At 46.4% G+C, this 12,350-nt stretch overlaps 1 protein-coding gene across 19 annotated transcripts in view; it reads left to right on the top strand.

The window, feature by feature from the left end:
- Positions 1-12,350, top strand: part of SOX5 (SRY-box transcription factor 5) — a 769,299-nt gene that overhangs the window by 745,448 nt on the left and 11,501 nt on the right. For all 19 annotated transcript variants that reach the window (XM_083700221.1, XM_083700226.1, XM_083700235.1 and 16 more), the window contains 2 exons: positions 6,278-6,386; positions 7,668-7,841. In XM_083700221.1, the coding sequence (XP_083556347.1) occupies positions 6,278-6,386; positions 7,668-7,841 (283 nt within the window). The remainder of the gene's footprint in view (positions 1-6,277; positions 6,387-7,667; positions 7,842-12,350) is intronic.

Raw genomic sequence — 12,350 nt, 5'->3', positions numbered from 1 at the left:
TCCGCTCTCCATTCCTGGAGGCCACCAAGAGTATGCAGTGCTGCTGTGGGGAATCTCCCAGTGGGGAGGTCAAGCCACATGCTTCGCAGCTGTCAAAAGGAGTGGAAGGTCTTGCTCACATATTCATCCCAGCTATGAGCTCTGGTGTGGTGGGAACATGCACACACACCCCAAAGTAATGAAATTGCAAGTGATATCAGCTACAAATGCAATTCCCTCAGTTTCCACAATCTTTTCATCCTGGGGACAGGATTGCAGAAATCAAGCAAACCTTGCATACCTAGGGCTTGCCGATCAGAAGGTCAGTGGTTCGAATCCCCGCAACAGGGTGAGCTCCCATTGCTCGGTCCCTGCTTCTGCCAACCTAGCAGTTCGAAACCACGAAGTGCAAGTAGATAAATAGGTACCACTCCAGCGGGAAGGTAAATGGCATTTCCATGCGCTGCTCTGGTTCGCCAGAAGCGGCTTAGTCATGCTGGCCACATGACCCGGAAGCTGTACGCCGGCTCCCTTGGCCAGTAAAGCGAGCACCACAACCCCAGAATCGTCCGTTACTGGACCTAACAGTCAGGGGTCCCTTTACACATGCTTTCCCACAGCCCCTGCCCTCTTCCCTCTGAAAATCGCTGGATAAGGCCTGGAACTAGAGCTTTTTCCAAAATGGAAATTTCAATATAAATTTGGCAAAGAGGAACACCTCAGGAGTTATGGGGGAAGCCAAGGATGTTTTCAATGGGGAAAAGCCATAGGAAAGTGCTGGAGCCCAGTTGGTTAGAGCATTGCAGGGGGGTGAACTAGATGATCCTCAGGACCCCTTCCAACTCTTATGATCTTTTGGTGTCTAAGGTCCCAAGTTCAATCCTTGCACAGCTCTAGGAACACCTGGGACAGAATCCCCCCCACCTGAAATCCTGGAGAACTTCTGCCTGACAATGCTGAACTCGGTGGATCAATGGGCTGGCTCAGCCTAAGCCATATTCCGATATTCAACAAGGCTCAAGAATCTTCTCGCAGGTGTTCAGCATGTTGGCATTTACACTAGTCCAAATCCATGGGTCAGTTCTACATTGGCCGCACATGAAATGCACTACTGGGCCTCAGAGTCTGAACAGTGCCACTGGGTAGGATCAGAACTGCTTTTGTGTGCTAACTTGCAGTGTGACCTAAACCATCTCCCTACAAATAGAGAGCTGCAAATAGCGGCTACGAATAGTGTCAAGGCCTGATCCACATCACAAACAGTTAAGAGTTTCTAAGAGTTTTGGAAATGGCCATGTTCCAGCCAGCCAGCTATGATTAATGGGTGCATTTTGATGTGCAAACTTGAAACCATTGTGCTTCCCCCTTTGGAACCACTAAATGGGTTTTGCAAGATGAAGGTGGGATGCCCCTCTGTCAGCGAGCTGCAGTTAATCTGCGAGTGGGCAGGGACAGGAAAGAGGATCCTCTTCCTTTGTTGACAGAGTGATGCCATGAACATAAATTGAAATATCCTCCTGGAAGGTGCGTAGCCCAGCAGATAGGAGATTGCCACCCACCTCTTTTTTCTTCTAAAGCAAAACAGGTTAGCTGCTGCTTTTGTGCTTAATTTTACCCTGGTTCCATTCATTATATGCCCTTTTTGATTAGCACTGTGCCAAAGCCTGCACTCCAGTTTTCCAAACGTTTCCCACCACACTTCCTTGTTCCTTCCTCATTCACAGGGTACTTAGAATTTATGAGGGTGTGTGGTGCCTGAGCCTGGTGGTTGGGTGTGTTTCTTTCCATTAATGCAGTGTTTCCCAGTGTTTGGGCTTTTGGACTACAGTTCCCATCATCCCTGACCACTGGTCCTGCTAGCTAGGGATGATGGGAGTTGTAGTCCAAAAAGAGCTGGAGACCCAAGTTTGGGAAACCCTGCATTAATGTTCTCTCCAGTGCTCTGCAGCCTCCCCCGGTGCATGCAATACCTGATTTGACAAAGCCCCATCTGAGGAGCTACTTCCTGATGGCCTCACCTGAGTTGTAATGGAGACCTGGGGACCAGGCACCTGAGACTTGTCACTCTTTGATTGTGTTTGCCATTTGATGGGAATCACAAGTTGGGAGAGTTCTGATGCACTCAAGTCCCACTTTTGGGCTTCCCATGGGCATCTGGTTGACCACTGGTGGGATTGGATGCTGGGCTAGATGGGCATTGGCATCCACCAGATCTCTTCTTACCTACATTTGCTCCTGGTACGTTTCCAGAAAGTATTGGTTCTGACCTTTAAAGCCCTAAATGGCCTCGGTCCTGTATACCTGAAGGAGCATCTCCACTCCCACCATTCAGCTTGGACACTGAGGTCCAGCTCTGAGGGCCTTCTGGTGGTTCTCTCACTGCGAGATGTGAAGCTACAGGGAACCAGGCAGAGGGCCTTCTCAGTAGTCATGCATGCCTTGTGATACGCCCTCCCATCAGATGTCAAGGAGATAAGTATCTATACAACCTTTAGAAGACATCTGAAGGCAGCCCTGTACAGGGAAGTTTTAAATGGTTTAAGTTTCATTGTGTTTTTATATATGCTGGAAGTTGTTGAGCTTTTTTGGGGGGGGCAAAGTTGTTGGGCTTTTTTGTTGTTGTTTTGGCCAAAAGTAACGTCGCCAGAAATGGCACTGCCAACATGGGTTGCCATACGTCCAGATTTTTCTGGACATTTTGCTGATTTACAGCTGGACACTGCTTCTGACAACGATATTCCAGGTATGTCCTTGAAATTCCAGACATATGGCAACCATACTAGAAGCTGCCCAGAGTAGCTGGGGCAACCCAGTCAGATGGGCAGGGTATTATTATTGTTATTATTATTAATTATCACATTAATTATCTTAAGGTAGAGAAGCATCAGGGTGACAACTCTTTTACCTTAAAAATAAATAAATTCATACTGATTTATCTAACAGGAACAGGTGACAGGAAAGAAAGGTCCTATTCTGTTAGAGTAGACAATTCTGGGACCGAGATAGCAATATAAATAACCAGTACAAGGCAGCTTCCTAAAACGTTCCAAAAATATTTATAACTTGCTTCAAAAACCCACAAATTAGGCACCAGCCACTAAACCCTAAAAGAAAATATTACAATGCAATCCGAACAACATAAATTTGAGGGCCAAAGCAGATGAGACATTAAGCCTAGTTTGTTACATATGAGTGAAGCTTATTACATAGCAAGGGGCCTTTTTGTTTTATTGGGTTATCACTCTAACTCTGCATCCTGGAAAAGACGATGGTTCCTTCACAGAGTATCTGCATGCAGAAGGTCCCAGGTTCAGTCCCTCCAAGTGGGAGCGCCTTATAGTGCCTTAAACCATAGCAAGCTGCTACCAGTCAGAATCAATATTTCTGAGCTATATGGGCCAAATGCCTGATTCTGTCTAAAACAGCTTCCTGTGTTCCTACTTGAGAAAGGTGCAGTGGCATCAGGTCCCAGGTTCAGTCCCTCAGGCAGAGCTGAGAAAGGTTCCTATCAGGGAGCCCTAGAGAGCAGCTGCCAATCCGAGCAGGAAATACTGAGCTAGATGGAGCCATGATCTGACTCGATATAAGCTGGCTTCCTATGTTCTCCCACCACCATCCGTCTCGTTGACTAATGACCATATAAACTACAGTGCCAAACTGAATTCAACAACCCGGAAATACTGTAGCAATCTTCAGCTTGAGACGCACACACCGCAAAGCCAAAAGTATTGTTCATTACTTATGCCTCTTGAAAACTTTCCTGTCCTTTCACTCATACACCCTGCTACGTCCCAGCTGAGCTTTTGCTCCCCTCTTTGATTTAAAAACCCTTTTTAATTTATGGATTACCATGTCCTCTGCTTTAAAAACCAAATAACTTGTTCTGCTCACGAGGGTGTTCTTGCTTTTGTTTTGCTTTGGGTTTTTTTCCTTCTTCTTTTTCTTCCTTTAGCCATGTTAATTTCGTTCAGTGCATCAGCCGCAGCAGAGATTGGTTAAGTGCAACGGCTGGGCCTCCTCAGCCTTGGAGGCCGCTCTGTTGTTTTATAATTAAAGCTTTTTGCAACTCACTTTTCACCTCCTCTGCCCCGCTGCCAACTCTCGCATGCCATCCCTCTCCCTTTGCTCAGCACCGAGATTGACTGAAGGTTCACTTAAGTCATGGCTCAAAGGGGCATAACGAAAGCATAGCTGACTGTTTTGACATCGCTCGGCTTCAGAGTGACAGCCTCTGAGAATTATCTCAACTTTCCCTTTGATGGCGACTAATTGAATTATTTTATTATACTGCATGTTTTAGTAGTGGGGGGTTAGGGGTCGCCTTGTCGCTGAAACAGAGTCTCCGGTTCCTCCCCCCTCCCCCTTATCACTCCCACGTTCTGCGGAGAGAGGCAACTGAAAGCCAGGCAAGTTGAACTGTGTGCGGCTTGCGAAAAGGAGGGCTGCCTTTGCTTTGCACGTTTCAGTTCTGCAGCACCATAACTGGGTGTGGAGGGGGAGGAAACCAACATTTTCCAGCGATGATGAATGCAGGTATTGCACTCAGAGAAAGGTGCAGGCCCCGGCTAGCCTCTTCCAAGGCCCCACAGTGGAGGCATCGTTCTCCTCCAAGCCAAGTGAATGGCACTAATCCTGGCCACACAATGTTTCAGCTATAGGATTTGCAGGAAAGCCATGTTTGTAAACACACTGCAGGCACATTCCCGAGCTCTGAGCATGCTGTGGGGTTTGTGAGGCTCCTCCTTGGTCTTACAGGGCATAACCCGTTCCCAGAACTAGACTCTGAGCATGGTCTCTGGCATAAGTGAGGAGCGGTATTTGGGGGGGGGGGGAGTGGTTATGCACAAAGCAGACCTGCACAACATATGAACCACAAAGCATGTCACAGCCATGGAGAGCAGCCGCCCAGGGGTTGCACAAATCACTGGCGTGCTGTATGCAAATTTGCAAGTTTTCTCTTTGAATCCCACTCTGCCTCTTTAGTTGCTGTGTTTAGTTGCTGTGCTGTATTACGGATTCTATGTGTTTCTTTAATATGCATTTTTACCTGTCCTTACTGTCATATATATTTCCCTTCCCGGCCTCTCACACAGGATCTTTCCTTGTGTAGCAAGTGACACCGCTCTCATCTATTTCCCATCACCTTTTGCTCTCTGTTTGTTGTCTTGAGGATGATAGTGTTTCTCCACTGCTATTGGGTATATTTTCCCCCTCAGTTCCCCACCCCTACAGAACCCGAGGTGTTGTTCAGACACCATCAAATAGCCAAATCTTGTTGGCTTCATTGCACCAAATGAAGGAGATTCTGACTGAAGATCAGGAAGAACTTTCTGATGGTGCGAGCTGTCTGACAGTGGAAGGGACTTCCTCAGAAGGTGTTGGACCCTCCTTCACTGAAGGGTTTTTAAGCAGAGGTTGGATGGCCATCTGTCGAGGATTGTTTAACTGTGATTCCTGCATTGTAGGGTGTTGGACTAGATTCCTTCCAACCCTACAATTCTGTGAAATAAGTGTGAGGAAAATGTTTCTTGTCCTCACCCTGGAATGTTGTGGGCGAAACAGTTTTAAGGAAAATGGATGAGAAAGTGATTGTCACAGTGATGAGTGGGGTGAAAATTTCACCCATTTGTAAAGGTACTCCTGAAAAATCATCAGAAGGGATTGTTGCCGTTTACATCCTGTGAACAAGGTAGTCATTTCTGACTCAGAGTTATTTCCTTTGGCTATTTTCTCAGTTGCCTTACTCAGACAAGGATAGGATAAAAATTAACATCAGGAATGGCCCTGGCATACTTTTAACTTCCTACCACTGTTAAGTTTTACAAGGTTTTTCAGAGGCAAGTATCCATCGGGCCCATCAGAAAAATTAGCATCTTAAATTGCCCTGTGGGTTGCTAAACTAAACCCACTTTTCAGTGCACTGAATTCCACCAGAAACATTTGAACCGCTTTGCGGAACATGCTAGCTGAGCGCTTGCAATGTGTGTCAAACTAATCTGAATTTCACAAGCTTACTCATCCTCGGCTAATAAAGCTGTATTTTTAAATGGGAGGAGTGAATGTTCAAGCCATGATACTTCCAACTCATAAAACCTCCCAAAAATAATTGTGTTATTCTCTCTCCCCCCCCCCTCGGGCATTCACCCCACTTTCATTTACTTTTCCAACCCAACCATCTTCTTCCTTATTTTCTAACCCTCCTTCTCTGGGGAATCTTGCAAATTACCTATGAACTTTGTGGTTCCATTGCGTGTTAATAAAAAGACTCCTTTGTGCCCCCTCTTCACTCCCCACCCAGGACAAAACGACACTGGAGAACCTGACTCAACAGTTGGCAGTCAAACAGAATGAAGACGGGAAGTTTAGCCACGCTATGATGGATTTCAACATGAGCGGAGACTCTGATGGTCAGTAGCATAGCGCTTTGCCTTATTCCCAGCTGTGCCTGTACATCCACTGCCCGGTGGAGAGAGAACATTGATCTCCTTGGTACTTAGCACATGGCAAGGAGACACCCACTAAACAAAGCTGGCGATGTGCGATGCTGAAAGCCTGTGGGCGAATTTTTCATGCTGTCATAGTAAACGCCATTGCCAAAGTTTAGACCACGTTTCTGGCTCTGTGAAGATGAGATGAAAGATGCAAACAGAAATAGGTTTTGGAAGGATGAGATCAGTTGCAGAAGTGATCAGTTAGCAGAACCGATTGGCCACAGGACAGGCGCACTCTGGGGCTGTAGCAGCTGTTTGAGTTGCACAGACCTTTCGTATTGTCTGTACCACTGCAGAGGTGTCCATGCATGAAAAGACAGGCGGCCATGAACAAGCATTTTTTGGCTTGTTACATACATGACAGGACAGGGGGCAGGGTGGTAAAGTGGTTAGAGTGTTGAACCTGATTGAACCTCCATTGCTATTCAGCCATGGAGCTCACTGGGTGACTTTTTGGCCTGTCAGCCTAACCTACCTCACAGGGGAATTGTGAGGATAAAATAGAGGGGCCATGTACACTGCCATGAGCTCCTTAGCAGGAAAGAAGGGATATATCTTTGTGATGCTGCCAATAAAAAGACCCTTCACTGTTAGGAAGCAACTAGCACTGCCTAGTCCTTTGGTGGAATCACAAAATCTTCAGCAAAAATAAATAAATTTAGATGGCGTTTCAGAATCCTCACCCTCATCCCAAGATAAAAACCCATAGCACTATCCTGCATTATTTGGAGACAGTGTAACCATGGGTGACATTCCCATGCCCCACTTCTTTTACTCAAGTGGCTGGCGATTCTCTAGGAGGAGCAGAAGAATGGGAATGTGTGGAACCTCCTTCCACCATGCACTAAGGAAGCATTCCCTATGGAGACCCAAGTTGGGCAGTTCTTCCCCTGCGGAAAAAGAGAGGAAGGGAAGGCTGTGCAAACCGGAGGTGTGTACATTTGGACCTCAGCATTGACTACCATCAGCAACTATGTTTATGTGATTATATGGTGGAGGGAAAGCACACAAGTGCCCTTATCCACCATGCCATAAAGCTGTACAACAAATAACTGAGAAAATGGGAGATGCAGGACTTCATGCTGAAGTGACAAGTCCTCCCGAGTATGATTTAAAGCTATGCTTGAGGAGGCAGCTTATAACAATGAAATATCCTTTGTTCCCTGCCTTTTCTGCCCTCCCACCCCATCATTTTAGGAAGCGCAGGTGTCTCAGAATCTCGGATTTATCGGGAGTCCAGAGGGCGTGGGAGCAACGAACCCCACATCAAGCGCCCAATGAATGCCTTCATGGTATGGGCAAAGGACGAGCGGAGGAAGATCCTGCAGGCTTTCCCGGATATGCACAACTCTAACATCAGCAAAATACTGGGTAAGGCAATGAAAAACAGGAGCAGCAGTTCTCCAGCAGGGCTCTGTGGTTTGGAGTGGGCGTAATATCAACTGGACACCCATCTGGTTCCGCAAAAGCCATTCTGTGCTTAACTCAGAACGAGGTGGCAGAATTCTGGACTGCACCATTTTGTAGTGCAGCGAGGTGTCTCCTAAATGAACTGTGGCCAAGATGGCCAAGAGACGATCTTGTCCAAATGCAGCTTGCAGAACGGCCATGACTTTGCACTCAGATCAGTATCTGAGGCTTCTTCCACTTTCAGGAGTGAAGGTGGGCCATTTTGGGTGTTAGATATGGGGTATGGCTTCTTTGGGGTCGTACTTTTGTCTTGTTAATCTTTGTAGCTCAAGGGTCACCCAACATTTGGGTCAGTAGGCACATCTGGAATTTTGAGATGGTGTTGTGGGCACCAGCCACAAAATGGCTGCCATGGGGCATGGCATGACACAAAATGGGTGCCATGCATCAGCCACCCCATCAATAGGGGAGGGAATGTGCTCCCATCAGCCACTCCTGAGCTCACTCACAAAGAGAAGCTCTTTGCACCTCTCCTTTTATTTAAATGATGGGTGAATGGATGTCCACTCCTGGCATCTAATGAAATGTGGGCATGTTTAAGGGGGCATATTCAGTGTAGGAGAGGCTGAGCCAGTGCAAACAGAACCTGAGGAGAAACAGCAAAAATTCTCTATTGTGCTGAGGTTTTTTGAGGAGACAACTAATGTGTTCTTTCATGAGTGCTGCAGAAGGCACATTGGTGACCCCTGTTGTAGAATTTTATGTGGATTTTACACAACATTTTGATGTTTGTATTATTATTGGGGTTTTCCGCCAACCTGCCTTGGGACCAAAATACAAGATACTGTTATTATTATAATTGAAATGCTTCTGAAAGTTCCTCTGTGAGAAAAGCTCTTTTTAGTAATGAACATCAGGAAGAGGACTTGGCTACACATTTGAGTTTTCAGTTTTCAGTGAGTTGTGTTTGATCTGTTGTGTGTGCCTGTCTGTTTTTACATGAGGGGGCAACATCCTTCCCATAATCTGTAGCTGTGCAGTCCACAATTCTAGCTTTTCAAACGTGTAAAGGTAAAGGGACCCCTGACCATTAGGCCCAGTCGTGACCGACTCTGGTGTTGTGGCGCTCATCTCGCTTTACTGGCCGAGGGAGCCGGCATACAGCTTCCGGGTCATGTGGCCAGCATGACTAAGCCGCTTCTGGCGAACCAGGGCAGCGCATGGAAACACCATTTACCTTCCCGCCGGAGCGGTACCTATTTATCTACTTGCACTTTGATGTGCTTTCGAACTGCAAGGTTGGCAGGAGCAGGGACCAAGCAACAGGAGCTCACCCCATTGCGGGGATTCGAACCGCCGACCTTCTGATCAGCAAGTCCTAGACTCTGTGGTTTAACCAACAGCACCACCTGCATCCTTTCAAATGTGTAGGTTGACTCAATTTCACACGGGCAAGTTGGCTGCTGGAGAAATTCTGCTGGGAGCAGGATTTGTGTGACCACTGTTGGATTCTTCATTCTACAGATTCACAGAGGCCTATATACTAGCTGTCGGTTATAGATGGCAGGTAGGGTGGCTTTAATAGGGCACCTGAATTGACTAGATTAGTCGGAAGAAAGTGAGATAAGGAGTCTACATTTGTTCCTGGGAAGATAACACTTGCATATGCTAGCAGAAGGGATTTAAAGGCAGTTAGTGGCTGTGAGATTAAGCCTATGAGTCAGGAGGAAAAACAGTTTGGCTGGGTCTTTGCATTTAAGAGCTGTCCTGATTAAACTTACCTTTAAGCAATCATCTTCAGGAATTGGTCAGATCACCGCAAACATCATCTCCTCCACTTTCCATACAGAAAGTACAAAGATAACTTGGATGTTTTCTCCCCATCTTAACTGATTGTTTGGGATAACAACCTCCAACAGCACGCTGCTAATTCATTCCACTTAAAATAGGCCCTTGAGCCGGGCTGACATTTTACTCAGTCTCTGGGGGATCCGCGTTGACATTTTAAAAGGCTTCTAAGCATTTTATAATACCCTCCAAATCTGGTTTTAATAAACCATTTCGGCTAAGAAATTTAACATAAGGAATCACCTTTTACTGTTTAGCACTAGGCCAGGCCAGTGCGGGGAAGGAGGGAAATGCAGCGAGCATATCGCGAGCATCTTTTTCCGATTAAATATACAGTACGTGGAGTGTAACATGCAAATCCATTCCAGATTCTCATAGAGATGACAGCCCTGCTTAGCTCTCAAAACTTCTTGCACTCACTGCAAGTGAGTGGTGAGGTCTGAAAGCAAGCGAAAGTGAGAGATTGCTTTCCTTTGAAACATCAGAGGATAAAGGGGGGAATCTCTTCCTCCTCTGCAATAAAGAGGGGGTGAGGCGCTCTCCTCTTCCCCTGATGGAAATGTTGGAAAGGTCCCTCCTGGGCTGCCAAAAGCCACTTTTTGAACTCAGCAGGGAGTTCTCTATTAACTTGGGGAAGGAGAGGGAGTTGGAAGCTCGCAGATCAACCAGGTACTCGGGTCTCTTTGCAAGAATGGCACAGTTGTTCTAACTCACCATCGTCATCATTTTTCCTTCTTTCTGGCACTGGGGTCAGGTGTCTGAAGTTTCACACTGACTGTGGGTTATGTGAGACTGTTGCTCAACCAGGCTGTGTGTGTGTGTGTGCTCTCTATATATGGCTCCTGTACTACAGTGCTATTCTATCCTGGGATTAAATTTTGACACTTTTGATATTAGACTCTGAACATTAAAAAAAAATAATGGGGGGGGTACCAATGCATGGATTTGTTAGCAAAGTCATCTGTGCACATGTTTGTCATCCATCTGTTCATTGGTACGTAAACTGGTGTATCCGATTTTTATTTCACTTTTTGCAAAAAGGAAGAGAGACGGCTTGTTAAGGAACCTTGTTGTCATTTTTAAGAAGTGTTTCAGTCTCTCAGTGTTCCCACTCTTAGTCTTTAAGATTCTCTATCTCTCTCTCTCTCTCTTGTGTGAATGTCTCTCTCTCTCTCTGTGTGTGTGTGTGTGTGTGTGTGTGTGTGTGTGTGTGTTGCAGTTAATTGGAAAAAAACTAAAACACAATTTTCTGTACAGTATTCAGCCATTTTTATAGGAGTGTGAAATAGGAGGCTGGTGATAGCCGGGATCTCTGAATGTTAAGCTATTTCTCCTATTTGGGAAGTACACTATGCTGATAACAGCATACTTGCCTTATTTGCATGCAGCCATTCAGGCAGATCTCACCAAAGCAGTTCACCAAAAGTTATATTGCAACAATAAGCATTAATTAAAAAACAAAACAGTTGCAATGAAACAGAAAGACTGGTGTGTTTGTTTGAAGGAAACCGTAACTGGTTCTTCTCCCCTCCCCGCTCATAGTAGGGCCCTTCGGAAGCCCCTGTGCTGGCCCTTGGGGAAGGCCACTACTGGGAGCAATGGATGTGGAAGCAGCACTATACAAAAGAAAAAAAGAAAGGTCTTTCCCTCAAGGAACTTACAATCTAAATGTCAATGAAGGGAGAGAGCCACAGGTAAACAAGGGATCAACAGGCGCTGGTGGACCTCTGTATCCTTAGACCAGCTTTGCTAGACTGGCATTAATTGGTTAAATGCTTCATGGGAAAAGTGGAAGAGAGATACGATGAGGCAGGTTTCAAGCCTCTGCTGTGCCTTAGCCTATGTATTTCTCAGCCTAGCCTACCTCGCAGGCTGGTTGTGAAAGGAGTTGAGATAAGAAAGATAAAGCTGCAGTCCCCCCCCCCCCCCGGGATAAAGGTGGGGAAACTCACCATGAAGTTTGTTGGCTCTGTTGCCGGCCCAGTCCCAGTGCCCCCCGTCCCCCGCCAAGGTAGTGGCTAAATGTAAGATGTAACTAATAAACTCAAGCAGACAAATATCTGGATTAGAAATGGCCACCACTTTATTGATTACAGATTATAGGTGGATTTGTGGCTCAGGTATTGAGTGTATATCCGTTCCTGCCCCCTCCCCCAGACAAGAAATAATTTAAAAATGGTATGGTAACTCAGTTCCCCTGAGTTCCTGCTAAAGGGGGGGGGGAAACACCCCTGTAAAGCACTTTGGGAGATTGAAATGTGCTACGGAAATGATGGCGACGACCGGCTAGTGTTCAGCATGTCGCAATTGGCTAGTTGTGGTCAGTGCTCACTCAGCTTCTGGGTGGCTATTAATTGCTATGGCACAGGGGAATTGCAGGGAAGGCATTTAGAGGCTGCCTGGTCCACCAGTCAAAGAGCAGTGTTCTCCCACATTCCTTAATACAGGGACCAAACCTGCAGCTGCCCGTCTGTCTGATTAAGCTTCCTTGCGATGCTATTGGCCTTCCTCTGCACCCTAGCCAAGAAGAAGGGAAGCTTTTTGAACCTAAGGGCCACATCACCTTCTGGGAAAGCTTCCAAGGGCTGTGAGAGGCAAAAGGGGGCGAAATAACAAATGCAA

This window comes from Podarcis gaigeae (genome assembly GCF_964106915.1).
Source record: "Podarcis gaigeae genome assembly, chromosome: 10".
Classification (NCBI taxonomy): domain Eukaryota; kingdom Metazoa; phylum Chordata; class Lepidosauria; order Squamata; family Lacertidae; genus Podarcis; species Podarcis gaigeae.
Note: the sequence above shows the minus strand (reverse complement) of the source record. Positions and strands in the feature narration are given on the sequence as shown.